The sequence below is a fragment of the Syngnathus floridae genome, chromosome 16 (genome assembly GCF_059516105.1).
Source record: "Syngnathus floridae isolate MCC-2025c chromosome 16, RoL_Sflo_1.0, whole genome shotgun sequence".
Classification (NCBI taxonomy): Eukaryota; Metazoa; Chordata; class Actinopteri; order Syngnathiformes; family Syngnathidae; genus Syngnathus; species Syngnathus floridae.
The window spans coordinates 934,899-962,500 of NC_142428.1; the positions used below are offsets into that span (position 1 = coordinate 934,899).

At 44.3% G+C, this 27,602-nt stretch overlaps 4 protein-coding genes and 1 long non-coding RNA gene across 8 annotated transcripts in view; 3 read left to right on the forward strand and 2 right to left on the reverse strand.

Moving 5' to 3' along the window:
- Nucleotides 1-14: 14 nt before the first annotated feature.
- slc66a3 (solute carrier family 66 member 3) lies at nucleotides 15-3,388 on the reverse strand. Of its 2 annotated transcripts, XM_088400602.1 has the most exons (8): nucleotides 3,270-3,388; nucleotides 3,084-3,163; nucleotides 1,881-1,963; nucleotides 1,732-1,801; nucleotides 1,612-1,669; nucleotides 1,407-1,527; nucleotides 1,251-1,292; nucleotides 15-1,160 (listed from the first exon to the last, which is right to left on the reverse strand). In XM_088400602.1, the coding sequence occupies exons 1-8, from the start codon at nucleotides 3,273-3,275 to the stop codon at nucleotides 1,060-1,062; spliced, it is 561 nt and encodes a 186-aa protein (XP_088256728.1). In that variant the 5' UTR covers nucleotides 3,276-3,388; the 3' UTR covers nucleotides 15-1,059. The 2 variants fall into 2 exon arrangements, with proteins under 2 accessions (XP_088256728.1, XP_088256726.1); XM_088400600.1 differs by lacking the exon at nucleotides 3,270-3,388 and having other exon boundaries at nucleotides 3,084-3,229.
- Nucleotides 3,132-4,789, reverse strand: cimip5 (ciliary microtubule inner protein 5). The gene is made up of 3 exons (XM_088400603.1): nucleotides 4,443-4,789; nucleotides 4,342-4,381; nucleotides 3,132-4,180 (listed from the first exon to the last, which is right to left on the reverse strand). The coding sequence occupies exons 1-3, from the start codon at nucleotides 4,664-4,666 to the stop codon at nucleotides 3,983-3,985; spliced, it is 462 nt and encodes a 153-aa protein (XP_088256729.1). The 5' UTR covers nucleotides 4,667-4,789; the 3' UTR covers nucleotides 3,132-3,982.
- Nucleotides 4,790-5,521: 732 nt separating this feature from the next.
- Nucleotides 5,522-19,244, forward strand: LOC148384827 (CAP-Gly domain-containing linker protein 4). Of its 3 annotated transcripts, none has more exons than XM_088401221.1 (15): nucleotides 5,522-5,636; nucleotides 6,825-6,971; nucleotides 7,211-7,350; nucleotides 7,460-7,553; nucleotides 7,625-7,786; nucleotides 8,305-8,423; nucleotides 9,220-9,465; nucleotides 10,310-10,445; nucleotides 10,619-10,753; nucleotides 13,364-13,558; nucleotides 13,638-13,772; nucleotides 15,011-15,134; nucleotides 16,982-17,049; nucleotides 17,133-17,211; nucleotides 17,340-19,244. In XM_088401221.1, the coding sequence occupies exons 2-15, from the start codon at nucleotides 6,845-6,847 to the stop codon at nucleotides 17,713-17,715; spliced, it is 2,136 nt and encodes a 711-aa protein (XP_088257347.1). In that variant the 5' UTR covers nucleotides 5,522-5,636; nucleotides 6,825-6,844; the 3' UTR covers nucleotides 17,716-19,244. The 3 variants fall into 3 exon arrangements, with proteins under 3 accessions (XP_088257347.1, XP_088257349.1, XP_088257348.1); XM_088401223.1 differs by lacking the exon at nucleotides 5,522-5,636 and adding an exon at nucleotides 5,654-5,766; XM_088401222.1 differs by lacking the exon at nucleotides 5,522-5,636 and adding an exon at nucleotides 5,941-6,754.
- A 608-nt stretch (nucleotides 19,245-19,852) lies between these two features.
- Nucleotides 19,853-21,156, forward strand: LOC148384828 (uncharacterized). The gene is made up of 2 exons (XR_015863460.1): nucleotides 19,853-20,019; nucleotides 20,255-21,156. It is a non-coding gene; the product is annotated as an uncharacterized LOC148384828 (long non-coding RNA).
- A 1,550-nt stretch (nucleotides 21,157-22,706) lies between these two features.
- LOC148384829 (uncharacterized) overlaps nucleotides 22,707-27,602 on the forward strand; it is a 5,396-nt gene continuing 500 nt past the window's right edge. The window contains exons 1-3 of the mRNA XM_088401448.1: nucleotides 22,707-22,712; nucleotides 25,686-26,977; nucleotides 27,235-27,602. The exon at nucleotides 27,235-27,602 is cut by the window's right edge and continues 500 nt beyond it. Of these exons, the coding sequence (XP_088257574.1) occupies nucleotides 22,707-22,712; nucleotides 25,686-26,750 (1,071 nt within the window). The 3' untranslated portion in view covers nucleotides 26,751-26,977; nucleotides 27,235-27,602. The remainder of the gene's footprint in view (nucleotides 22,713-25,685; nucleotides 26,978-27,234) is intronic.

Below are 27,602 nucleotides of genomic sequence, written 5' to 3' on the forward strand. Positions count from 1 at the left end.
TCACGACACTGGTCGCTGCTGATCGGTTGTCTTTATTTTGAAAATGGGGGGAAAAAAATATTTGTAAAGAACCAAACAAAAAACCACATACAGGCAAACAGCCACTTTCACATGGTTGAAAACAAAATGAAGACTTCTCTTGTCTTACCTAACTTTTCCCTAAGATCGTACAGAAAACAAATATGTAGATACAATAGAAATAACTAATTGTATAAACTTCACCAAAGATACTAATGAAATTCATGATCCTTTAAATGTGCAATAGTTGCTCTTTTGCAAGAAAAATATAACTGTTCAAGAAACTGGGAAAAACAAGCTCATCTGGTACATCTAACACAATAACTCAAGTCTGATATCAAACTGGCAAAAGACTAACGTATGGAATGTTTTCATTGGTTGCAGGATCTCAGGTTAGGAGATGACCCATTCACATCTTCTTGGCTGCAAAAGTACCAAGGTAGGTACAATACTGATATTTGATCATTTTGATGTTGACTGTACAAAACATTGTGATATTGGTATTACAGTATACACCCACCGACCACATTAGATACACCTGAAAGACAAGACTACCCCGACTTATTAATGTGATTACATACTACATGTATTACACCGATGCTAAACTGCACTGCATCGTACAAAGGATGTATTTGAACAAGAACAGTCCAACAAAATAAAATAAATTAACATAGGAGAAAACCCCTCTGGCTGTAAAAAAAATAAGCTATGTTATCTTTGTAAATGTTGAATTTCCTAATGTGGCGGTGAACAAGAAGCTTTGCGAGGCAAGGCAGTAAAAGTTCAGGTTTATTTAAATGGAGTTTGGAAAAGAACTTAACGCACATTAAAAACTGTCATTTGTCCTGAGCTGGAAAGTCATGTTTGTCCTTTCCCACTACAAAACTATTTACAGAGTAATAAAACATCTTTTCTTTTTTTCTGCCCATTGGAATGTTCTTGAAAAATAATAACAAAGGGAGTTAAAAGCACATTGTACAGGTAGAAAAGCTATTAACAGTTGTAACCCGTTGCCAGACTTGATCTTGCTCTCCAAAGTGCTTAGTCTGCTTTGATGGAGCTGCGGCTGGTCCTTCGGTAATGGAGCACGCTGAGAAGCACCCACAGGTTCAGCAAGGTCATGACCATGAAGCGAACCAGAACTGCGCTCAGAAACAGAGATGGTGTAAGTCAGATCAGCAATTTTTGAAATCTATTTATTTGATCAAGAGCCATGATCTAAGTTGATTTACCCTGCATGTCTCCAGTTGTCGCTATGGTGGTGTAAATCCGAGCTGAAAAGAGATGCACAGGGATTTGTTTTTTGCCATCTAATATTCAATCAATCATGAGCTCGTTTAGTAAATGTCATTCAAAAGGAAAATCTCCCTCTATTGATTTTGCCTTACTTGCGCATGTGTAGGTGGCTAGCGCCCAGGTGAGGGCGCTCACCTGTCCAGAGTCCTTTGACCTCCACAGACACTGCAGTTGGGCAAACTTACTGGCTGCGCTAATGAGCGTGCAGAGGCTCTGAGAAAAGAAAGTAGGTCAACAATATACCTCATTAACAATGTGTGAAAATAGACAATATCTCAGGCGTCCTTCCAGAATTACCATTGCAAAATCGATGATCCATTTTTCCACGGTGAGGAGCCGCCAACCCACGACAAAGCTGAACGTGTGACGTTAAGGCAAATGTCAACAATTCCAAAATATACTGTGGCAGAAGGATACATAACGCCGTACGCCAGGCTGTCCTGCAGCCGGCCACTGTAGAATAAAATCAGGAGCAGAAGAACCGCATCTGAGCAGACAAAACACACAATCTTCTTGACAAATCATAACACAACAGACTTCAACTGACCGAAAAAATGTGGCCTCACCTTGCGCAATGAGAATAGGATATTCCAGGTATGTTGGAGATGGGTAGTCATAATACATGGCGTATGTAATAAATACAATGTAGCTGTGAAGTAGATGACAAATCAAAGGATGCTACTTGATGAGAGAAGCAGGCAAAATGAGAACAAATAGCCACATGAATGGATTTGTACAAGGTCAACTTAAGCGAGCAGCAACGTGCGTGCTGATGTGTATGCAGGCATCGATCAATGGTAAACAACAAACTATTGTAAGTGTAAAATGTCACGCTCGTCGGTCAGGTTGGCAGCACTTTTAACTCTGTGCAATGTTAAATGTCGACTCTGCAGTGTGCAAAGTGAAAGCAGGCTCTTACTTCCCCTTTCAAAGAAGCCTTTGGAACTAAAAGAAATGAAGCATGGCTCACTCAAGCCCACACTTGAAACTAGCACCTATTGATGGTGCGCAACATTAAAAGATGCCATTAAGCAGCATAAATAGGCCCTCTCAGTTACGGGCGTTTGCTTTTCCTAAAACATTTACCATACATACTGTAATGATGGCATTACTGCTACGTTTACTCAAATATTGTTTAAACACCCTCCAAATAATTACAAGCTAGCATGCAGGCACAACTCAAATAGATGCCTTGTGTCAACATGATGTGCCATTAGAGGGAAAGAAAATGTTGTCATGCAGCATTTGAAGGCACACTCGGTTACTGCCAGCGGTTCTTCCTTACACCGTTTTAGTCAAATATTTTGCAAGCAAATATTTACTGTGACTATGACTAAAACTGTGTTGTCATAATTTGGGGATAGATCTGAAAGCTTTTCATTTACGGCAGTCATTTATTGCAATTTTAAATCTTCATCATAAAACAGTGGGATGATGAGCTTTGGCTCCTCTTTGCAATCTCAAATTTGAAAAGAATGTGAATGTGAATGTCTGTTTGTGTATGAGCCCTGCGGTTGTCTGTCGACCAATCTAGGGTATAGCCCGCATCTCGCCCAGTCCTTATTGAGGATACCTACGCGGTGAGGAAAACAGATGCGCTGTTGCGTGCAATGTTAAGTCTGATTAAAAGCATCTCGCAAAACAAGCGCTGTTTCAAAATAAAAGCGAGCACCGCTTTAGTTTACAACATCAGACTCTGCACAAATATGCGCATAACATAATGGCATGTAAAAACCACATTTCTATGATTACTCACTATCGTGACTTACCCGATAAGTTCGAGCACAAGACTTTTGAGGCTGATTCCAGTTGTGGACTTGGCTCGCAACAGTACAAAGATCTGTGGGAACTTCAGCACCATGCACACCAATAATGTAGAAAAATTGGCGAAGTGTAGCAAAGTTTCAGATTGCATTTTGTTTAATGGTTGCAATTGGGAAATTCCTAAATCTGACCTGCATAAAGCATCAACCAGAAACCGCTTGGGATGCCACGGACTGGTAGATGCGCTTTCACTCTCTCGGAAGCGTCATTTCCTTTACAACATTTCAAAATAAAATACAGTACGGTTTATTACATTAGCATTCTGACTGAACTTGGGTGAAATACTTTTATTTTGAAGACAAACTCCTCTAGCTTCTTTTATGCAAATTGAATTCCTCTCGCAATCACGCGCTGACATCCGCATACTTCATATTTAAAAGTTGATGAATCATAATACGAACTGTATTATATTATTAATATAGGCCATGCCAAATTAATGTCACAAAAGAAATGAGGCATGCATTGCTAACGCGTGACAATAGACAATTGTAATGCACTGGGATAAACACAAACACAAGTGTCTGAAACGATCTTTTGTTACTATACTAACAATCATCATTATTTGAAACTCTGGATTTCTTAAGACATGCCAAAGCCTAGAACAACATTTGGCACACATGGAGAAGGAGGAGCTGTGTGGCATCAATTTGAGCAAAAACGACAACAATAATCTATGTGATTCAATTGTTTGTAACTATGTACGTAAGTTACATTCTGAGGACCAATAAAGCTTATGCAGTTATGGCGAGTTGAAAAGCTAGCAAAACACAACTGTTTGTGAGGATCATAATAGCCCAACTTGTTCAAGTCATGCATCAAGAGGAGCAAATATGAAGTGACTTATCTAGCATGACATCATCTCTGGATCCTGTTTGCATTTGTGATGCCCTGCAGACCAGGATAAAAGTCGGTCTAGTCTCATCACTTCACGTCCCAGTGGCGTCGATAATCGTTTTCCAAATATTTGGTTAGTTGTGTTGGGGGCACAATCCGAGAAGAGCGATGAATTGTCAGGTGGAGGTTCTTCTGTCTTTAGCTCGCCCTATAACCATGCAGCAAAAATACAATTCCATGGGAAAAACACCGCAACAGTATTAACCTAACCCTTACAGGTTCACTTCTTTTCACACCTGTCAGAATGAACAATGTCAACAAACATGATTGTGTTACAACTTTGTTGGGTGTTACAATGAACCCACTTACCATCTGATCATAATTCCGCAGGAAACGCCAATTCTTGTCCCTGTAAATGTATGGCTGATGTCAAGCATGGCTCGATAATGGCAAGATGAAAGTGAACTCACCATTCCAGCACTGCTCTCCTTTCTCTCCACACCATTTCTTTCCACGCTTGATCTCGTTGGACCGGATCACTCGCGTCTGCATCTCGCGTCGAGTGCGTCGTGTCTTCTCCTCTCTGCAGACTTTTGGCCGCGGGTGCTTGCTTTGCTATCGGCCTGCTTCCTCGACCTCGTTGCGGTAGCCGGTAGCCAGCAGATGAAGCGCGTCTAAGATTGTTGAAGTCCATTTTGTGCAAGCGTAGCAATAAATGATTTATTTAGAGCAGTCTGCCCCACTGGAGGTAGGTATGTAGGCCCTCTGTAATTTCAGGTCAGATGACCAGCGGATCAAATCACTGCCTGTGTTTACGTTTCCATGGGAAACAGCGAAAGCACTCGTACCTTTTTGTTTAGAAACTATTCAATAAATGAGTCTATCACGGTAACGTTAAATTAGAAAGCAAAACGGACGGATGCATAATAATTGCATATTAATATATTCTTTATTCAAATGATTGTATGTTAATTGGAATTTGCAGGCCTATATTGGTATTACTTGTATGTGTTGAAAGGACCCCCTAAAAAATGACAAAAACGACAAGATATATTTCAGGGAACTATCCTTGAAGTAAAAGTCCTTTGAACTTGTAAATTTGTGGAGAGTTTTTGTTTAAAATTCTTCACATGATGTCAGAATTGCCGCTCAGATTTGCTGTTTTAATGTGAACTATTTCCCATCACCTCAGATGTCATCATCGCTTGACGCTCCGAGTTTCTCAATGAGGTTGAGGTCAGGTCAGCTGCTGTGGAAAGCCCCCTGGACTCAGAAAAATGCTGATGACATTTAGTGAAACTCTGTGCACAAAGTACATTTTTGATATGTGTCATTTTTCCATTGGATTTTCACTGAAAAATGAAGCCATTTTGTTCAACTTTTATCACTGAAAATTTTTCAGCAATAAAAGTTGAACAAAATGGCTTTATTCAAAGTTTAAAGAGAGATTAATGATTTAAAATGAAAGTAATCCGGCACAGCAGCGACCGTTGTGAGGATATAGCAGTACATCCTGTATTAAACAATTTGAAGTCGAAATTGTACTCTTATTTTGAAGCTTATCACCAAAACCCGGATGTTTCCTATTATGTATGGCATATTGATGGGGTGTGACGTGATTTCCCGTGCTAGAGATTTCATATGAGCGAAGCCACCGTTTCAAGGTAAAATGAAAGATTTTTCACGACCTATTTTTTTTCCCCCTATAGTATGGAGTCACTCTTTTGTTGTCTGTGTGTCTATTTAGAAGTTTTTGAACGATTGGCTCGATATGACAGCTCGACTTTACATCAGGTGCAAAATCGATGCAGTTCTAGTCGCTTATTTAGTTATTTTTTAAATCGATTTGCCATATGTTATTATTGACTAGTATTTGAATAATGTTAGAGAAGATGCAGCATCATATGGCATCATGCATAACGGACATCATGCTAGCCCGCTTATGTTTACGTGCAGCATCCGCTAACATGTCACACGTGTGACGTTTGACAGGACACATGACAAACATTTGACTGGAAAATGTGGAAATAAACGTCGGCTTACGTCGGGGCTGTAAATATAATGAATGGATTTGGATTTGCAGCTAAATGGACTGTATGTGAGGAAATTAAGAAAAGTCTAGAGTTTGGTGGAGCTGCACTAGTCTCAATGTTTGATCAGGTGAAAACATGTCAGGATGGCAAATGAGAAGCCAGTCTTGCTGCATGAAAAACAAAAAGGTTTTGACATCGTACAATGCCCCAGAGTCGAGAATCCCGGGGTTGCACCTGCTGTTAATTTTAATGTTTCTTTTCTCAAAGATATTATTAAGAAGTGATGCCCAGGTACACCTGGTGTAAGTGTCCAGAAAGAGACATTTGTTGTATCTAAAGTGTGTTCTGCTCTTGTAATGCCATCGCCACCTTTGTCCATGCATGATTAAGCCGGTCCCACTGCACAGCCTCATTGCAGTTGACCTTTGGCATTAATAGGCAGCAGGGTCACAGTACAGGGGGGAAGTGAGAGTAACAGTCGAGACATGGACCGTCACTAGTGGAGACACCTGAAATTTTGAAAAGAGCAGGTTGTAGATTGAGCAGATTGTCAGAGGATTAGTGGCGTTTAATCTGAGGTGGACGTCTCATGTTGCTGGTTGTGTTGTTTGTCTTGGCAGCCCTTTCAATGCAACATTTCAGTGGGCTCTTCGTTATTCTGTCAATTTCTGTGTACTGTTAAAATATAAACCCGGAAGTCGCAATGTTATTCTGAAGGCACCGTATTATCATCTGCTACTGTCCCACTGGTAATGTCTTTGCTTTCTTGAGATTAGACCCATTTAGGTTCTAAGAATAGGTCTTATTGAATTGTCCTAGCCACTGGGCCTGTGAAGGAGATGACAAAGGAGGATGTTTTAGAGCCTGTGGAGGAAGATGCTTCCCTGGACTGCTTTACTCCAATTTCTCCCCATCAGCGGCCGGTCATCCACCAGGTGGCCTCTGCACCAATGCCTGACCACTGTGGTGAGGACATGCGTGAATGCACACACTCACCATAAGCTTTTGCAATGTATATTAATTCATATTATTTCACATGCTATGTAAAATCCAAATGTATTCCCAGATTTAGTGTTATAATCTCAAAATACTATAATGTGGATGTACCCGGATGGAATTTAACGTTACTGCCTAGATACAAAATTGGCGGTTTGCATCTGCAAGGGAATTGCTCCTGATTATTGTCTGCGTTTGTGCATTGTCAGAATTCTCCTTCTTTGACCCCAGCGAGCAGCAGTGCAGGGAGGTTCTGCAAGAGCCCAGCACCACCATACCGGAACTCTTTGCTGTCCTTAGGCAATGGGTTCCCCAGGTTCAGAAGAACATTGATCTGATTGGCAATGAGGTGATGTTGTCAGCCTTTTTTCCCCCCATTGCACCACCTGGAATCAATGGACACATTTTTTTCCACTACTGTCTGACTGTATGTTTATTTATTTATTTATTTTGCACAGATCCTTAACAGAGGTTGTGGCGTAAATGATCGAGACGGTCTGACAGACATGAGCCTTCTGCACTATTGCTGCAAAGCGGGGGCCCCGGGCATTGGTTAGTATTGACAAATGTAGAGTGGCTTTTTGTCACGCATGTTTGAGTTCTGTCATTGTTTTGTTGTTTAGGTGATGCAGATAGAGCGGCTGGTTTTGCCCGCCACCTACTGGCGCTGGGAGCCGATCCAAACCTCCGCTCCCGCTGGACAAACATGAGGGCCTTGCATTACGCTGCCTACTTTGATGTGCCCCAGCTTATTGGCGTGGTCGCGCAGGCCTCTCAGCCTGGAGGTAAGCCGAGGCTTGCCCTAGAAGTATAGCCGCGCTCAAAGACGCTTCACAATGGTACTCGCCTTCACAGTGTGGTGGTGGTGGTAAGCCACAGCTGCCCCGAGGCAGGCTGACAGGTTGTTTCCTTTCCGGATGCCAGGGAGATTTACCACCCACCGTTTTGTTGAAGCGTGACTCACCAATAGAAAAGCCAACATTGTGCACTCAGCTTTTCTTATTGACAATAACCTATTTAATGCTTCAGATTTGGAAAGGACTGCAGCTTTATTGATATCTACTATTTCCAATATTCATATTTAAAAGAAATTAGCAATTTCTTTTCCAACTTTGTAAGCAGCAATTTTAAACTAAGTCAGTCAGTGATCTAGCCACAACCGAGTTTCATTTCACTGCTTGAATTAGTGGCGACTTAAAATAATTTTAGTACCTAATATGAAATATGGATGAGTAGAGGAACCAGAAAGATACTGTAAAAAAAAAAAATCATCCAAAGTTCTTCTCATTTCTGTTTTCCTAAGACATGGATGCGACCTGTAGTGACTTTGACTTTGGCACCGCCCTGCACATTGCCGCGTCCAATTTGTGCACATCAGCCGTCTCGTGTCTTTTGGAGCTGGGAGCCAATCCTGCTTTCAAAGTAAGCCACATCTCTTCTTCTTAAAATCGACTTTTTTTTTTATTTTATTTTTTTTATGCAACAGTCATCATTCATTCAATACCGTGGCCTGTGGAAATGGGAAAAGCAGTATTCATTTTTTGATTTGCTGCTGTTTGATGAAATAGTCCGCCCCAACATGAATTTGCGGCTTCATGACAAAGACGTCCATCCGTTTATATAGTGCATATCCTCTATGCTTGAGCAATTGCAGGGCACACACAGACTAAAGCACCTTTTGCGTCGTTTTGGAATGGAGGCGAATTGAGCACCTTTTCCCTCCGGCTTATACTGCCTTGAGTCTTTTTGGTAGTTTTCACTTCACTTCATTGTTATGCTGAGAGCTTTACGGGAAAGTGAATCGTCGACCCAGTTTGAGGTTCTTGACAAGGTAAGTCACGAGTTTTTATTTTTTTCCCCCCATTTTATTCCTGTGCTTTAGCCGAGACTCCCAGCATGAGGCGTTAAGTCGTGTCTGATTTCCGCCACACGCTTGAATTGAGGCCAAGTTCCTGCAGTTTTATCAGACTACAACATTTTTTTTAACAGTCTGGGAGTCCCTTAAGCGTTCTTTGCAGGCTTTTTATGTATCTAACACTGAGGTATATGATCCTCAACCAGGCAGCAACTGTCCACTGGGTGTCACCAAAGCACTATACTTCTCTGACATAATCCAAATTCAACAACGAGATGATCCAGATTTTTCTTAATACACAAAATGATGTGTGTGCTTGACCATTTTCTGTAATAATTCCATTTTTGCGGTGTGTTATTACAGGACGATAAAGGCCAGTACCCAGCCGATGTTGTTCCTGATCCCTTCAACATGCCCCCAGAGATGGCAGATGCCGCCGCCCTGGCCAAAGAGTTGCGGCGTTTACTGCGAGAGGCTTTGCCGCAGCCCACCTTGTTGCCTTTAGCGTCGCAAGTGCAGACCCCTCCCGCTCTTTCTGAAAAAGCCAGGCTAAAGCTCGCCTCTCTCGGAATCGCACTCGGTGACCGTGTGGTGATAGCCGGACGCAAGGTTTGTGTGTGTCTGTGTGTGTGTGTGTGTGTCTGTGTGTGTCTGTGCGTTCACTCCAGTGAGGTGCAAAGAAAACAAACATTTCCTACTTTTAGTGACTGAGTCATGGCTGAAATAAAATGCTGTGCCCCAAAGAGTAGTTGAATCATGGTAAGTCATAATTCAATATTTTGGTTTAGTTTATTTAGAAATTTCAAACATTTCGCTAAAAAATGGACCAGATTGCTTATTTGGTATGAAATAATTGTTTGTTTCTCACAATACCAAAGTACTACTTCTACTCCTTTCTTCAAAACAGTGAGCCGTTGTTAGATTGGCTGTTCTGAGAATAAAAGCAGCCTGGGATCACTAACAGTTTGTTTTCTTTCTGGGCCATATCTTTTTTCACTTCTTTACTCTTATCTCATCTCCACCTTATTGCACCCAGGGGCAGTAGAAGGAATTGGAAGAAGGTAGAATTGGATCAGCCGCTGTTCTAGGCCTGCCTTGACCCAACTTTGGCCTCTATTCAAACTAATTTGCAAATGAATGAACCAATCTCCGTCTTGACTCTGTGGAAAAAACAAAATCCTCTAAATTGGCTTTGCCTCTATTAACAATGTTCGGGTTCTCAAGTTAAAATAGCATTGTGATCAAAGTGAGAGCTAAGCCATTTGTTGAAATCAAATTGTGTATGACCCACCCACCCACAAGATGAGGATGTACATTTGCTCCTCTTCAAAGTAACCATCTTTGTTTTTTTCTTTCAATGCTTTTGCACGTTATGCTCTTTTATATGGAGCAGTTTGTTGGCTGCGGTGAGCTTTATAAATGACTTTTCTTTTTGTTTTTTTTACCATTCAAGGTTGGAACCCTGCAATTTTGCGGCAACACAGAGTTCTCCGGCGGTCTCTGGGCCGGAGTCGTGCTCGACAAACCCGAGGGCAAAAACGATGGCTCTGTAGCAGGCGTTCAGTATTTTACCTGTCAGCTCAAACATGGTAGGTCAAAGCACAACATCACTTCCTTCTTGTACTTGCCATCATTTCATGATTTGGAGTCGCTTTTTGCAAGGCTCTTCTTGTCTTCAATGAGTCAATCAGTCTCGTCGTTCATTAACAAGACAAAGTACTACTAGTCATTGATTTTTATGTTCCTCCTTTTTTGTCAACAGGAGTATTTGCTCCTCTCTCCAAGATCAGCAAAGCTTTGGAAAGATTTACAAGTGGCAATAAGGTGTCGACACTGGCACGCCATCGGCACATAGAACTGTCCGCCGCCGTTCCTCCCAAGAGTAACACACGTTTAGGTATGTAAGTTAAGGCGCATTATCTCCCTGTCAACGGATTGATGCTCCGTTCTCTCGAGCCTTTTGCTGTCCTACAGCGGATGTCCAAATGAATCTCGTCAGACTTGTTTGTATGGATTTCGATCAATAATCTTGATTGACTAGGTCGAGCAAAGATAAACAATTGTCAGACGGTTAGCTTTTTCGTTCGAGTCGAACAAACTCACAAGTGGACTCAAAACCTGCACACATTTGAAAACAAAAAAAACATGACATTAAGAAATGGGACATATCAACATTAATTGTCACTCAGCTGTGGAAAGATTTGTAATGTCGTTTTTACTTTAATTTGTTCCTGAATGCAATTTCCAAATATTCCTTCTTCTAAAACATGTATTGGGGATAATAATGATGACGCAAAGCTTGATGTTTCAGAGCTTCTTATTAGGGGAAAGTAAATAATAATAGTATCTTGTTGCACGCGTATTTCTTATCGGAAGACCCCCTGGCGTCATGTAAAATCCAAATAACTGCAACCGCCAAAAACATCTCATAGCAACTGCAATCCGATCAATAAATGATGAGCTAATATTCTGATAGCTGAAGAAATAACTCTTTAGTGCTGTCACTTGAGTGCTTTGGGACATAAAGTGAAGGACTGCAGCACCAGCAGCGGCGGCAACAGCAACATAGCAGGAGTAGCAGCAACATAGCAGCAGGAGTAGCAGCAGCAGCAGCAAGCTTCCCATTATTGTGAGGATGATATACTCAACATGACAGGAGTGTTGTTAATCAGCCTCTGTTCCACATTAACTGCATTGCTTTGAGAGAGAGAAAAAAAAAAATCTTCCTTGCAGCTGCAGAGCCTCGCTGACATATACAGTAAAAGGGATCATTACAAAAGAATTGTTTAAAAGGAAGTGGCGTGCGGGCCAACAAAATATGAGTTTTCGTTCATACTTCTTTTGCTATCATTGTCAACATATAATAGCTTTTTTGAAGTGCTCCCGCTACGTCGATTTCTGCTTTTACGCTTGTCATCACAGGGTCCTCTTCGCCTTCACCGGTACTCGGCAGTGTCATCACAAAAACAAATAACGCCGCAAAAAAGCAAATGGAAAATCAAACATGCCCGTGGAGTTGATGTTTGAGGTGCTAATGTCTCTTCATACTTCATGCATGACAGCATGTTGAACCTTTAGAGGTGCTATTTTCTTGAAAAATTGAATTGAGTTTTCCAACGATCCCAAATCCACATTGGAGTGTGCCGCGCCGTGACGGCTGAGGCATCTGTGCTTACGTGCGATATGGAATGACAAGTCTCTCTCGTTCTTTCGGTAATTGCCGTACAAGGACCCCGTGATCCTTTTGTCGTCACGGGCTGTCCTCTCATTAAGTGCTTTGCAGGTGCGCTAAGCACTGGATTTGACACTGCGCAGCGCTGTCCAGTGCTGAAGTTGCAATTGTCTGCTGACCTAATAAACTCCATCTGGGATAGGATGTTGTTCATGTCCGTCCTCTCTGGAACCTTCACCTGTCCAACCGGGGTCTGTGACCCTGCATAGGATAAAGGACGTCAATATATTAAGATTGTGTCGATAGGCAGGTCGGCACCGACAGGACAGTGCATCAATTGGATTAGCGGCATTAGCTCGGTCGGCGCTCTCCTCTCCCGGCCTGTAAAATAGTCCAGTGACCTTAGAATATAGTTGAAACTTATCTGAGTGGGTTTTTGTGCTTTGTGGGCCATCTGGGGTTTACAGATTTATTGTACAGGGGTAATATTCAGTGGTTTTGGTGGCTGATTGATCTTTACGTGACTGGAATTGTGGACCTTAGAGTAGCCAATGGAATGCTGTGATTGATAGTCCAATTAAGTAGAGTTTAATAACCGGGGCATAGACAGGCTGAATAGTCTTGGCGGCAATTCATCACAAGGTGTGTGTGAGTGTGTGGCATCGTGCAAGAAATGTGAGGTTGTGCGTGTCAGCACCTCCTTACTCCCCAGGAAGCAGACTAATTTATGAGCAAACTTTCTCAGGGCTTTTGTTAGACATTTACAGTCCAGACTCTCAGTGCCACCTGAGTTTTTGCGATTTAGCAGCTTAACAATACTGCCAGCTTGATCCCGGCTGGCCGGCCGGTCACTGTGAAAGTCTCTCATCCTCGAGCCAGCGGAACGACACACTGTTGCTATTTCAGCTGTGGTTGTGGGAGGCTTAAGGTTAGCTTAGGGTTAGCTAAATCCCGTGTTGCAGAGTGCCTGAAGCCAATCTCAGTGGCATGAAAATACGCAATGCCAAATGTCACCAAATGTTTTCATGTTCTTGGCTGTTTCTTATTTGTGCCGTGTCTCCCGTATGGATCCAGTTCATTAGAAACAATTGTTATGAATTATTCATCTTGCACTTAAAACGATGTGGATAGCGTCGTTCACGTTCATTTAGTTTATTTGAACCCAGTCGGGTGGTATTTAAATGTATTCATTCTGAGCACGTGCGCACTGATGAACGCGGATGAAATATTTCCGGGCTTAGTTGCTGCCACATAAAATGTTCTGCATTTTTCAGAATACGTCTGACATTTTTGTTGCCCTTTCCGTTCACTCATTTATTTGTCATCGATTCGCAGGTGGTCTCTCTCCATCACTCTCTTCTTCGTCGTCCTCGCTGGAATCTCGTCACGGACGCCGTCCTCGACCTCATCCCCTTCACCGGCAACGTCTTGCTGCCAGGCAACAACGGGAAGATATTTCTTCTAGTTCCTGGGCCACACCTGCTCCCGGCCTCCGCTCCGCTTCCGGAATGGCTGCAAATTCTACAGCAGGCAGGAATGGTTTCATCGCTGTGAATCCAATAAGCAGTGCAATACTTTGACCTCTCTGACCTGCCCATTTCCTTGCCAGGTTACAGAAGCCGCACTCCTTCAGCTAGCAGCTCTGTGTGTAGGGGGGCGGAGATGCGCCCAGGGGACAGGGTGCTGGTCGTTGGCCAGAGAACCGGCGTGGTCCACTTCTACGGGAAGACCAGCTTTGCTCCAGGTCAGGATTTACCATTCCCTTCTCCATTTGTTTGTGATCAAATCTACCTTCATCTTCTTGTATTTAACATATGGAGTGATTGGGAGACCGTTTTGTCACATTTGCCCAACAAGGGAAGAAAAAGAGAATCATGCCAAGGCTCCACACCTAGCTAAAAAAACATTCAAATGCTGTTTGAAATATTCAGTGTGTGCCATCAATAAATGATGTTTAGCCTTTCTAGTTTGTTTATTTAGAATCTTTGTGTTGTGTCTAAAGGGATGTCACAAAGAAGCAGCAATATGCACAACTGGCACATGCTGTTTTCCTATTTCAAAGTTCATTCCCTCCGGAATGGCAACTACAAACGACTAATTGATAGGACAATGAGTCATTTGCCAAGTCAAGCTCAAGAACACTAAAGCGACTGCGCTCGCGACATGCCTTGACAAATCTTTTATCTTGATAGTCTGCTGTTCATGGAAAGCTTCCCATCTGGAGAGATTGTCAATATTTTCAGTTTCAACCGAGTGTGAGTCGTGTTTGAATAAGTAATAATGCTCCTTTGATCCAGCAGCACAGCAGGCACGTGTGCTTAGCATGTGTGCCAGCCAGCCAGCCCCACAGCAAAGTGCAAACGTGAGCGTGAACCTTTTTTTTTTTTTTTTTTTTTTTATGAGCGCTCTGATTGACTGGTTCAGGAAATAAAACATTATTGCCGACCTGTGCTGTGATTTTATTTATTTTTCCCCCTTCAAACAAGTCATGTTTTGGATTGTTCAATAAACTGCGTGTGCCACTGAGCACTATTCTAGATTGGACTGTAACAACAGGACACAAAACACATTTGGATGAATCGATTGGAGTTGGCGCACAATACTAGCCACAGGGCACCTATAGACAGATGTTCCTATTCTCAAATTTTAAAAAGGGATTTTTTTTTCTTTGTACTTTGAAGCCCTAACCCTAGTTTGAAATCCTAAGCCTAGCTTTAAACCCTAACAGACTAAAGATGCCTGACTGTCCCAGGGTAAACATCAAGTTTCTTTCATGTAAAAAGCAAATGTTGGGTTGTTCTCAGAGCTTGCGTTAGGTTCCTTATTTTCTCATTGCCACGATAGACGCACTTTTAGCTTTCCTTTATATTATTCACAACATTGCTCGTCAAAAATGTCTCTCTCCCTTGTCAGACAAAGAAGAAAAGAAAAAGAATCTATTTGAAATTCCAGGACTCTTGTTCATGATCTTCTTCCTTCCAGGCCATTGGTTGGGCATCGCGCTGGACACACCCAGTGGGAAGAACGACGGCTCAGTGGCCGGAGTGAGATACTTTAATTGCCCACCGAGACACGGGATCTTTGCTCCTCCGTCTCGCGTTCAACGGTGAGCGCTCGTCCGCAAAGTTACATTTGGAAGAAATCTCGGTTGCATTTGACAGTGTGGAAATTGGGAATACCCTCAGGCTGGCGGGCCGGCCGGCACCATCGATACATCTGCCGCTAATGAGTTCCTTTGACAGTGTCATTTGTGCTGCTGTTGACTTAATGATGTGGCCCTACGTGGCAAAAAGTCCCTTCTATGCTTGTAATTAACAGGAATGTCAAACAAGAACAACAGAGGTGTGAGTGGAGACGGCCCAAGGCCTTCCTTCTCTTGCCGTGACTGCTGCATTTAATGTGACAGCCAATGAGCCAACAGCGCTGAACTTTGCTCAAAGTATGGATTGCTGTTTCAAGCATACATAAAATAGAGAGGCGAAAAAATCAAATCCACCTTTTCTTCCTGGCTCTCCTCTAAATCTCACTCTGCCTTCCCTACATTATCCTCCTCACCCACCGACAGTTTACCTGTGGCTCAGGCTGACTGCAAAGTGAACTACACTAATTATCAGAATGAGTATTTTTCCAATTGCAGTGTGTTGGACCAGAAAATGTGGGTTGCAAAAAAGATCTTTTTTTTAGTCAATGTCTTTTGGAAGTTGGCTGGCTAGCACTACCAAGCTGTAAATATCAAGGCCCTTGCCCATCTTTATTTATCCTTGACAACAGGGAGCCACAAAGCAGACAATATTGAATACAGCAGCACACCATGAAAAAAAGCCAACCTCGGTCGTCATTTTAAAAAATGTTATCCAACGTTTTCATTCGGCACCATATTCATGGGTTTGCTTCTGTGTTTTTTTTTTTTCCTTTCAGCCCTCATAGCCTTCAATCTTTTTTTTTTTTGAACAGGCATCCACCGGTTGGCTGACCTGCCATCGCCCTTGACGCAGCGGTTTTGCAAAAGCTTCGCTCGCTGTCACATATTTGTCGGGCCAAGCGTGACATTGTCCCATCATGATAATCATTGTTATTTACAATGATGATCATCAGCATATTCAAGAATTCAAGAATATGCGTGTTCATGCACGCTCCAGCTATTGCTTATGTTCGATTGAGCTAATCTTTCTATCAGTCTGCTCAATAAAGTGCGTGTCTCTCTGGCTGATGCTAATCTGCCATCTCGGCTTGACAAATTCGTGCCGTCGAGAGCCAGTGAATGAGTTTGCCTTTCTCCAACTTAATGAAACATTTTATGATCGGAAACTTTTTCGATGGGTCGCCTCGAGACGAAGCAATGACTCCATAGGCATATGAAGTGCGGTTATATATTCTAGACGTCAAATCGCTGCTTTTACTTTGCAGCAACGTTGGTTGTTCTCGTCATTTCTTTATCGCGTTCATTGCTCGCCTAACATTGTTTCTTTTAATCTACTATTGTACAAAATAGGACCTGCTGTAGGCAAGAAAGAATCTTTGTGTTTGCCTTCCTTTTTTTTTTTGCTTGGTGTCCTCCCAATTAACCCTGAGGCCCTTACTCTTCTTTTTTTTCAGGTACACACACACATGCTCCTCCGTCATAGGGAGACTCACACTTCCTCGCCATCAAACAACGTGTTTTAACCTCCCTTTTCTTTTCCCGTCAGCGAGCGGCTACAACACGCCATTAGGAAAACAAACAACGTTTCTTTTGCTGCAGGGGAGATAAGATAATCCTTTATTACTCTCACACTGAGGAAATTCATATCTCAGCACTTTTTTGCTTTTGTCAGAGCGAGCCATGGTCTCAAGTAATCTATTTTGATTTGAAAACTAAAACGGTATACACTAGCAGTGGCTGAATTAGAAGTGACTTTGCTGCATATGTGATCATGTTGTAGCACTTATGCTCAATCTGTTGATTGTTTTCAGGATCCACGGATCTGTGGATTGCCTCTCCGAGCTCTCCTCGTCACATCTAAACCATCCGTCAATGAGTGGTGGGAGTTGCTGCCGCTGTCAGAAATGTCTTGGTATTCGGCAGAAAACACGCACACTCTTGACTATTGTGATTTTCATGCAGGGGTGATTCGTCGCAGCTTCAGCACATCATCTGCTATCGCGCCACCCAAGGAGACAAGCAGAAGAAACCCTGTTAGCGGGTGGGTTTTCTTCTTCTTTCCAGATCATGTCCCTCTTTTTAATTTTGTGTGTGTGCTAATTTTCCAATGTTTTTTTTGTTTTTCTTTTCCCTTCCCATTCTTTTCTCCCACGGCCAAAAATACCAAAGCAAAAACCAAAGGAATCGTTTGATCCCCCATCGTCGGCGCTGGAGCAGCAGCAGCGGCGGCGGCAGCAGCAGCGTTCCAAGAGGTAACTCCGGGACCGTCTACAGTTCTGCCAACCAGGTCCGCCTCCACCAGGGCATGCAGGTCCTGTTGAACAGTGCCAACGAGATGGCCTGCATCCGTTACGTGGGCACGGCTGACTTTTCTCCGGGCCTTTGGCTGGGCCTGGAACTCCGAGGCCCCAAGGGAAAGAACGACGGTTCCGTCGGCGGGCGCCGCTACTTCACCTGCCGCCCGGGCCACGGCGTGCTGGTCCGCCCGAGTCGTGTGACCTATCGTGGCATCAATGGTTCTCGATTGGTGGATGAAAAGACTTGAGAAATGCACCTGGTACAATCAAAAGTGGAATCTGTAGTCCAATGTTTCAAAAGCATTTACGTATCATGTGCACTTGGGTACTTGCTGAAAGCAACGCTTTGATATTCTAAACCCAGCTAATTGTTGGGAAGATGCCATGAATGCACTTTATTGAATTATTGAATAATTCTGGAAGGGATTGATTAAGACTAACAATTGCACTACTTCTAATCTGATTGCAGATGTGTTCTAATGACTAGCAACAACCTCTGCGACATGGGTGTCATCCTTTGCCGATAATTGATGGAACTGACTCATGAAACTCATTTTCACTTGATGAGTTATTGTAAAAAAGAGTCAGTCACCAGATGTCGATGTTGCTCTTATCTTCTCAGTCACATCATTATGCAATGATTGAACAGTGCACAGTGCATCATGTTATTCATGGAACATTTTCGCACCTCTGATTAGAATACCCGATTAATACAGATGACAGAAAATGCAGCACAGTTCAAGGCGGCTCGAAACATTGTTTCCCAATAAGAACGCCAGGGCTTGCACTTTATCCATTGCAATATAATTCATGTGTGCGAGGCTCAATCAGTGGTCAATTGCATGATGTGCAGCATGGAATTGCAATCTCAGTCGTGTGTGCAGTGCGGCTTCCAATATATGCATCCGTTTTTTGGCTTTCTTTTTGTCTCCAACCCGTTGTAGAATTTTGAGAAGCATGCGTTCCATGCAGCATGAGGCATCGTTGACATTTGATTAAAGCGAACAAATGCAATCATCCTAAAGTTCTGAAGTTGAACTGGGTAGCAGCCTATTTAATTACAGTTATCAGTCAGAATTTGCAATCATCCATTGTGCATGTGCAACAGAGCCACCAAGCATTCTATAAAACACTCGCGTAGCATTTAATTACGGTGTGTGTGTGTGTGTGTGGCGCGCAAGGATCTTCAGTCACTAGGTGGGCCCTGCAATTGAAAGGAAGCGGAGGCCAAAGCCAACCATTGTCAGCAGATTGCAGCCTAAAAGCTTTCATACAAAGACCCTTCAGTCCATTATAGAAGCTAGTCATGTAAGAAAGCATGAGCAAAATATTCGTTTTTACGCTGCCATTTGCGACATTTAAGCGTTTCTTTTACTCTGCTCTATAATCTAGTTGACAACTTTACTGAGTAGTACTTGATTTTAAAAGTCATTTGCTTCCTTTATGAATTCCTTTTCCTTGATTTCATGTTTCATAATGAAGAGTCGTGAGCATGGTAGTGAGTAAAATGGTGTTTTGTTTTGTTTCTTTAAAAAACTATGCTTGCACTCTATCTGAAAGAGGTGCTTAAAGTCTGTTGTAGTTGACTACCATGTTGAGGAACTACTAAAAGTCCACTGGCAGTTGACTTTGAGATGATTGCATATGAAAATGGATCAGTGTTGTTTGATGCGTCTTTCAGAGCCATTGGATGTGTGTTTGTAGCGTGAAGTTTGATACTGTTTACATCATGATTTGCTAAAATATGAAGTGAATAAAGGAAACAATTCTAATTCAAGCCATTCTTTTGATATGATATTTTGTCAAGCCGAGCTGAAACATTCTTATTTTTGTAATAGTTGATATTTCATGACTTCAGACCTTTTAACACTGTGTTAAAATCAAGATAGTGCCTCGGAACACAGAAAAAACAAAACAAGAAAAAAACCCATATCGAGCCTTAAGGAGACATCCCTGACTGACTGCCAGAAAGAAAGAGGATGCTGTACGTGAGTACATATTCACTTTGTCACCTGCAGCTTGTACAACAGCAGTTTTGTACTACAACATTTCATTAGCTCATTAGATCAGATAGCTTGTACTTGTTTGTCTGTTGTGGGCCATGTCTTGTCACCGTGGGATAGGGGGGAACGAAATTTCGGTTTCTTTGTGTGTCTTTGGCATGTGGAGAAATTGACAATAAAGCTGACTTTGACTTTGACTTTGAAATGGCGGTGTACCTAATGGAGTGTCCAAGTGACATCACAGATCCAACAGCCAATCAGGAGGTGGCCTGTTATTAGGTACACCTGAAAATGGCGGTGTACCTAATGGAGTGTCCAAGTGACGTCACAGATCAGCCAGCCAATCAGGAAGTGGCCTGTTATTAGGTACACCTGTAAATGGCGCTGTACCTAATGGAGTGTCCGAGTGATGTCACAGATCAACCAGCCAATCAGAAAATGGGGGTGAGGGCGGGTGTGGCACTTTTCACTTAAACCAGGGGTGTCGACCTCCAGTCCTCGAGGGGCCGCGTTCCAACATGTTTTCCAAGTGACCCTCGTTAAGCGCAGGTGCGTGAAAACTTTTAGCTTCTTTCACGTTCAAAAGGAGCTAAAAGTTTTCACGCACCTGCACTTCACGAGGGAATCACACGGACACTCCATTAGGTACACCGCTACTTTCAAGTGTACCTAATAACAGGCCACTTTCTGAGGGAAATGTCATGGTCAAAGGTCACAGGTGTCAAGCTCTAGTCCTCGGGACCGCGTTCCAACATGTTTCCCAAGATTCCCTCGTTAAGTGCAGGTGCGTGAAAAGTCGTGTCATCGTGTTTGTCGTATCATTGTGTGTGTGTGTGGGTGTGTGTGTGTATCACTACTGCAGTGTAGTGTTGGCTCGTGAGTGAACGATGGGTTCAAAAGAACGAATGTTTTCAGTGAACGAGAGTGAACGAAAAGATCTAAAGATCTTTGTAGCCATGAGGGAAAAACTTGTTTGGACCCGTTTGAAAATCATTGATTTGATATGACTCAAGAATTGTCTCTGTGCAACGGTGTGGTGTTTCTTAGCAACTGACTTGAAAATGAGTCCACGGGAGCACTGCAACGGCGGCAGAATTTTTGCAAGAACAATTCATTTTAGGATGAACTCTCGATACAAATATTTTCATTTGATTGAAGGCAATGGCGTTAACCACTCGACCAGAGCTCTTGCTGTGCTTAGGGTTAGGGTTTGTGTTAGGCTTGCTCTCGCTTTTGCTGTGCTTAGGGTTAGGCTTGCTTATGCAACCAAATCACCTCAGTTGTTTATCACTTCCTCTGATATTTTGGAACTTACCGTAATTTTCGGACTGTAAATCGCACCGGAGTATAAGTGAGCAGCAGGGGGGGGGGCCCCATTTCAACCCCTTCCACTGAGTGCCAAGCAGGGAAGAAATGGGTACCATTGTTATAGTCACTGGTATGACTCGGCAGGGGTTTGAACCCACCACCTCCCAGTCTCAGGGCGGACACTCTCCTCTTAGGCCACTGAGCTGGTAAACACTTGTGTCGTAGTATAACACTTATAGTCGTTTTTAAATAACGTGTATACCTATATACGCCTAAATATTGTTATCCAATATATCTACTGCAATTTCACATTAGATTGCTGGTTTGAAATTTGCTTTTGATATTATTATTTTTAATAAACATTTATGTTAAAACGTGTCTGGCGTCTTATTCCTTGTTTTTATATTCGCCAATTAAAACATAGAAATCAGACATTTTATATGACAATATGTGTAGGTACACTACACGAGGTTAAAAAAAAAAAGAGAATAAATAAATAAAGGGTAATAAGGGTTTCAACGGATAGTCCGAAGCAAGCCTTTCCACAGTGGTCACCATGACAGGCGACCACCTGGTGGCGTCAGTGTGCCGAGCGCCGTTGGACGATCAGGAGAAGAAGATTTGAATCGACGGATGTGACGTCAGGGCTTTAGGTCAATTGAAGTCAGGTGTGCTCGCTCAAGGGGAGTTATCATATGCAGGTGCCACCGGGCGCGGGCCGGCGGCGGACGGTTTCTCAGGTAAGCGAGCATGCTAGCAAATGTTTGTCGTCTCCTGCCGTTTCTCACGACGGCACGCTTTGTTGCTTTTTCTCACAAGCCTTTTTTTAAAATTTATTTTGTTTGTCGCAGGATTGTCGTACTCTCGTGACTCGGCAACGTCACGTCCACCGCGACGGTGGGCCGGGAGGTAAATTGTAGGCCGCAGGCCATTTAGCCCGTGAGCAAATGTTTGCAGTTTCTTACGATGCCATTTATTATTTCTTGCAGGATTTTCGCTGTCTAGGGAGTGCTTGAGGTTTCGGCACGGCACGACACGGCACGCCACAATCCACTTTGCGTCGCGTCGCGTCGTTGCGCGTTTTGGTGGTATTTTAAATGTCTTTCGCGGTTGTTGTTTTTTCATGCTGGCCAGCATTTTTTTCATTCGTCTGTCTGTAGACGGTTCGTAAATGACGCCGCCGATAAGTGCGTGTTTGTCTGACTATAGGAAATATTAGTTTGACTCTAGTCAACTTAACCATTTTTTTATTATATTATATGATGCGTGTGCCATTTCCGTGTCATGCAAACTGGTGAATGCAACGTATGTTACGTCATGTCCAAATCGGACCAAATCCATTCAAAGATGGCGCCCGCCCGCTCTCGTTCCGTTACGCAACAAACATTTGCGCGGCGGGTTATTTTCTCCCGTCTTGGACGCCGCCAACCTGGATCATCTGTCCAATGTGAGGGGAGTTGATGAATGATGAAATTAAAATATGAATTATAATCCTGAATAATTATCATAATTTACTACAATGTGATGGTTATATATTTTTTCAAATGTAAAACTCTACTTAGAATGTATCAAATTCAAATAGGAACTATAATTTTGATCAATTATCATAACTTACTACAATATAATATTTTTTTTCAAATGTAAAACTCCTAGTATGTATAATTGTTGGTAAAAAATCATGCCATTGGCACTCGACTCAATGTCTATTTTTGTTGCAATCATTTGCTTGTCTTTTGTAGCACTAAAAACTGCCGCCCAGCCAGCATCCTTCTATACAAAGCAAGCAGGAGGCTCTTGAAGGAGCCCTTTCAGTGATGTTGAGGACACTGAGGAAGAGTAGTCCTAAATCAGGTGAAAACCTGTTTTTGTCAAGTTTCAATTCCCAACACACAATGGTTGTCGAGTTTTAGCTTCTCAGCACACACTTAATGGCGGTCTGTGTTTTTGTAGGCTGCAAGAGGAGCCGAATGGGATAATTCCATATGAAAAGGCACAATGGCCTATCCAAAGGAGCGATGGCCTATCCAAAGGAGCGATGGCCTATCCAAAATTAGCAATGGCCTATCCAAAGGAGCAATGGCCTATCCAAAGGAGCCATGGCCTATCCAAAGGAGCCATGGCCTATCCAAAGGAGCCATGGCCTATCCAAAGGAGCCATGGCCTATCCAAAGGAACAATGGCCTATCCAAAGGAGCCATGGCCTATCCAAAGGAGCCATGGCCTATCCAAAGGAGCCATGGCCTATCCAAAGGAGCCATGGCCTATCCAAAGGAGCAATGGCCTATCCAAAGGAGCAATGGCCATATGCAAAGGAGCAAAGGAGCAATGGCCATATGCAAAGGAGCAATGGCCATATGCAAAGGAGCAAAGGAGCAATGGCCATATCAAGTCAAGAATCAAGCATCGCGCTGCTAAAGTTGACGTGTGCGGATCATGTGCCCAGGAGGGGGCAGTGTGGTTGCCTTTGGTTATGGGTGCACGACGGAACGGTTGCAGGTGTGGACAGTGTTTAGGGCTCTGATGGTTGGTCTTGCTTTCGAGGTGCGCTGTGGTTGTGGCTGGTCTGGATCCAGCGTTGTCTTGTGCTTGGTTGCCATTGACGGCCCACTTGGGGGAGGACGTGGTTCCGGGGATGGACACAAAACTGAACTTTGACGTGGAGCTGAATGTCCAATTTTGCCATACGACTTGTACCATTGTGTATCTTTTTCTAACCTGCCACTGTCGTAGTTGCTGCGTTCTTTGTTCTTTCCCCTCGGTGTAGGGTGGCGTCAGAGCGAGCCGATCCCGAATGTCCAATTTTGCAATTTGACTTGTGACATTTTCTTTGTCTAACCTACCACTGTTGCACTTCCTCTAACCCTAACCTACCACTTTGGTACTTGTGTTCTTTGTTCTCCCCTAGGTGTTGGAGCGAGACAGTCACATTGTGTCTTTTTCTAACCTAGCACTGTCGTGCTTGATCGAAGCCTAACGTACCACTGTGCGTCCTTTGTTCTCTAGGTGTAGGGGGCGGTGTTGGGGCGAGCCGGTCCACGGTGAAGACTTAATGATGTGAGCAGCGCCCAACTCATTGCATGTTCTCCCTTTTGCAGGCCCGACGCAAAAGGGGGGGGGTGCATGGCCCGATTCGACCCGGTGACCGTCACCAAGAGTACCTAACCGCTGTGATCAAGTAAGCAAGTGACCTACAACTTGGGGTGCTCTTTGAGTTTCTAACATTTGTTTCCGTTTGTGCAGATGGCGACCGGGACGCGACACGATCTGCTCAGAGGTGGACGGACCGCTGTGGCATCGCTCTGAAGTAGCAGAGTTCTGAGGGAGACCCGCTTCCCTGGAGGCGTCGACCTGCGCAGCTTCAGCGTGTGAAATGGATTTTTTTCTTTTCTTTTTAGTTCACACCGGCGGTGTCCAAATGTCTGTTTGAGGGCTGCATACTGAATCAAATTGAGAATTCTTTGACACAAATTCATTCAATCCATCACAAAATGTTGCCATTCATATTTTGTGCTACAAAGCAGTGTTGCGTTCATTCGTGTGGTGTGTTGATCAAGTTGGCCCGAGGCTACCATTTGGACACCAATGGTGACGTGTGTGTAGGGCTGCACCTGGATTGGAAAACCGTCATACGGTGGTGTAGGTCATTGAAGATTTTTTTTCTATTCATGTGGCAAATGAAACGTGTTTTCTGGCCTCCTAACTATTTGTAATGAGTTAAGAAGATAACAAGTCATTGATGCAAGTTAAAGTTAACTGGTCTAAGTGATGTCATTGGGATCAAATAGTTCCTCTCCATCCTAGAATTTTGCACAACTTTGCTCAATGCTGTGGTCTGGCCCAATACTGCCATATCGTTGGTATTCCAAAATGTTGTGCAGCCCTCATTGAGTGCCAAACGCGCAGCGACGGCAAGCGCAAGCGACTGCAAGCGCAAGCGACCGCACAAGCGACTGCAAGCGCAAGCGACCGCGCAAGCGACGGCAAGCGCAAGCGACCGCGCAAGCGACGGCAAGCGCAAGCGACCGCGCAAGCGACGGCAAGCGCAAGCGACCGCGCAAGCGACGGCAAGCGCAAGCGACCGCGCAAGCGACCGCGCAAGCGACGGCAAGCGCAAGCGACCGCGCAAGCGACGGCAAGCGCAAGCGACCGCGCAAGCGACCGCGCAAGCGACCGCGCAAGCGACGGCAAGCGCAAGCGACCGCGCAAGCGACCGCGCAAGCGACGGCAAGCGCAAGCGACCGCGCAAGCGACGGCAAGCGCAAGCGACGGCGCAGCGAGACTTTTGTGCTTGTCTTGCTAGGTGGGAGAGACGATGTATGAAACGAAGAGCCGGTGGACGGAGGCCACCAGACCTGCGATTGGTGAGCGGGGTGCAAAGGAAGGAATCACCCAAAGAAAGCAGTCGCCAAGTGTTGAAGAGGAGCCTGATGCACGACTGGCCAAGGCTGGCCAGAGGCGGTGACATGGCAATCCAATATGCAACGCACTTGTTAGTTTTAATTTGATTTCCTTATTTGTCTGCCGTTCAGGGTTGCCGGGGCGGTGGATGGGACGAGCGCCAGCCTGCACCCAGAGGGACTGGGCCGCACCCACAAGACCAGGGAGGGGGCAGGTCATGAGTACGTTGACAGATGTGAGCCGCATGCAACTGAGTGCCGTTTGTCTTTTTGCACTTGTGCGAGGCGGAAGACGAGTCCAACACCGGCCGGAGCAGACCCGGACCTTGGCCCGTGACGAGCGGCCCACACGAGACTGATGGGTGCAGATGCAGCCAGCGTTTTGGGGGGAGTATGACTTTGTTTTTTCTTTTGTGCTTTCCCTACCCCTGTCGGTTTGAATAGGGTAACTAGTAGCACGCACGGGCATTTGGGTTGCTGTGACCCTCTAGATACGAATCGGCAAAGTAGAAACCCCCTCCCTGCTTTCCTCCCCCTCCCTCCCTCGCTCTCTTTCGCCAACGCGCCCGGCAGTACCTACATGGCCTGGTGCACTCAGGGTGGAACGTGCACAGCAAAAGCAAGCCTAAGCCTAACACAAACCCTAACCCTAACCACAGCAAAAGCAAGCCTAACCCTAAGCCTCAGCACAGCAAAAGCAAGCCTAAGCCTAACACAAACCCTAACCCTAACCACAGCAAGAGCAAGCCTAACCCTAAGCCTCAGCACAGCAAAAGCAAGCCTAAGCCTAACACAAACCCTAACCCTAACCACAGCAAGAGCAAGCCTAACCCTAAGCACAGTAAAAGCAAGTCTAAGCCTAACACTAACCCTAACCACAGCAAGAGCAAGCCGAACCCTAAGCCTCAGCACAGCAAAAGCAAGCCTAAGCCTAACACAAACCCTAACCCTAACCACAGCAAGAGCAAGCCTAAGCCTCAGCACAGCAAAAGCAAGCCTAAGCCTAACCCTAACCACAGCAAGAGCAAGCCTAACCCTAAGCCTCAGCACAGCAAAAGCAAGCCTCAGCCTAACACAAACCCTAACCCTAACCACAGCAAGAGCAAGCCTAACCCTAAGCCTCAGCACAGTAAAAGCAAGTCTAAGCCTAACACAAACCCTAACCCTAACCACAGCAAGAGCAAGCCTAACCCTAAGCCTCAGCACAGCAAAAGCAAGCCTAACCCTAACCACAGCAAGAGCAAGCCTAACCCTAAGCCCCAGCACAGCAAAAGCAAGCCTAAGCCTAACACAAACCCTAACCCTAACCCTAACCACAGCAAGAGCAAGCCTAACCCTAAGCCTCAGCACAGCAAAAGCAAGCCTAAGCCTAACACAAACCCTAACCCTAACCACAGCAAGAGCAAGCCTAACCCTAAGCCCCAGCACAGCAAAAGCAAGCCTAAGCCTAACACAAACCCTAACCCTAACCACAGCAAGAGCAAGCCTAACCCTAAGCCCCAGCACAGCAAAAGCAAGCCTAAGCCTAACACAAACCCTAACCCTAACCACAGCAAGAGCAAGCCTAAACCCTAAGCCTCAGCACAGCAAAAGCAAGCCTAAGCCTAACACAAACCCTAACCCTAACCACAGCAAGAGCAAGCCTAACCCTAAGCCTTACCTTTGTCAAGGTTGGGGGGGTGCTAGTGAAATTTTTCCCCTTGCCTAATCCACCACAATATGTCTGCCTTTCAGGATGGCTGGGGCGGTGGATCGGACGAGTGCCTGCACAGAGGGACTGGACAGGACCGCGAGACCAGAGGGTAATAATAAAAAACTTTATTTGTAGAGCACCATTCATACAAGAAATGCAGCTCAAAGCACTTTACAACAAAGAAAGAAATTATAAGCATTGAATTCTTCATATAGGAACAGACATAAAAAGAAAACAAAAACATTCATGTATGCATACGCAATTAATAAAGGGAGCTTAAAATAGGAGCAAGCTTTAATAGACAGGTAATGAGTACGTCCACAGAAGTGAACCGCATGCAACAGAGTGCCGTTTTTCTTTTTGCAGTGGCACGAGGCGGAGGATGAGTCCAAACGTCGAATACCGGCCGGGGGGGAGCCAACCTTCGCCCGTGATGAGCGGCCGACACGAGACGGACGGACGGACGGGTGCGGATGCGGCGAGGGCAAAGCGCCCAGCCAGCATTTAAGGAGAGTATGACTCTTTTTCTTTTGTCCTTTCTTTCCTTCCCTCTCTCCCTCCCTCCACTTTTTCACTGGGTGTGCACACTGGCTATCTGCATGATGCCTCTTTCTTTCTCTCTCAGCGCCGCGTCATTTTGCAATATTGTTGTTTTACTGTTGTTTTTTTAATCATGAAATGAACTGTTTGTACTGTAATTGTGTGTGTGTACCACTGAACTGCAATTAAACTGT

What these genes read in the sequence shown, in the direction of transcription:
- slc66a3 (XM_088400600.1), bottom strand. Translation starts at nt 3,229, where the DNA reads ATGCAATCTGAAACTTTGCTACACTTCGCCAATTTTTCTACATTATTG. An exon ending in AGCCTGGCGTACGGCGTTAT is followed by an intron (nt 1,670 to 1,731) that starts GTATCCTTCTGC and finishes TCACACGTTCAG; the next exon opens with CTTTGTCGTGGGTTGGCGGC. An exon ending in AGCCACCTACACATGCGCAA is followed by an intron (nt 1,293 to 1,406) that starts GTAAGGCAAAAT and finishes ATCTCTTTTCAG; the next exon opens with CTCGGATTTACACCACCATA.
- cimip5 (XM_088400603.1), bottom strand. Translation starts at nt 4,666, where the DNA reads ATGGACTTCAACAATCTTAGACGCGCTTCATCTGCTGGCTACCGGCTA. An exon ending in AGGAGAGCAGTGCTGGAATG is followed by an intron (nt 4,382 to 4,442) that starts GTGAGTTCACTT and finishes ATACATTTACAG; the next exon opens with GGACAAGAATTGGCGTTTCC. An exon ending in TGCGGAATTATGATCAGATG is followed by an intron (nt 4,181 to 4,341) that starts GTAAGTGGGTTC and finishes GCATGGTTATAG; the next exon opens with GGCGAGCTAAAGACAGAAGA.
- LOC148384827 (XM_088401221.1), top strand. Translation starts at nt 6,845, where the DNA reads ATGACAAAGGAGGATGTTTTAGAGCCTGTGGAGGAAGATGCTTCCCTG. An exon ending in TGGTGATAGCCGGACGCAAG is followed by an intron (nt 9,466 to 10,309) that starts GTTTGTGTGTGT and finishes TTACCATTCAAG; the next exon opens with GTTGGAACCCTGCAATTTTG. An exon ending in CAAGAGTAACACACGTTTAG is followed by an intron (nt 10,754 to 13,363) that starts GTATGTAAGTTA and finishes ATCGATTCGCAG; the next exon opens with GTGGTCTCTCTCCATCACTC.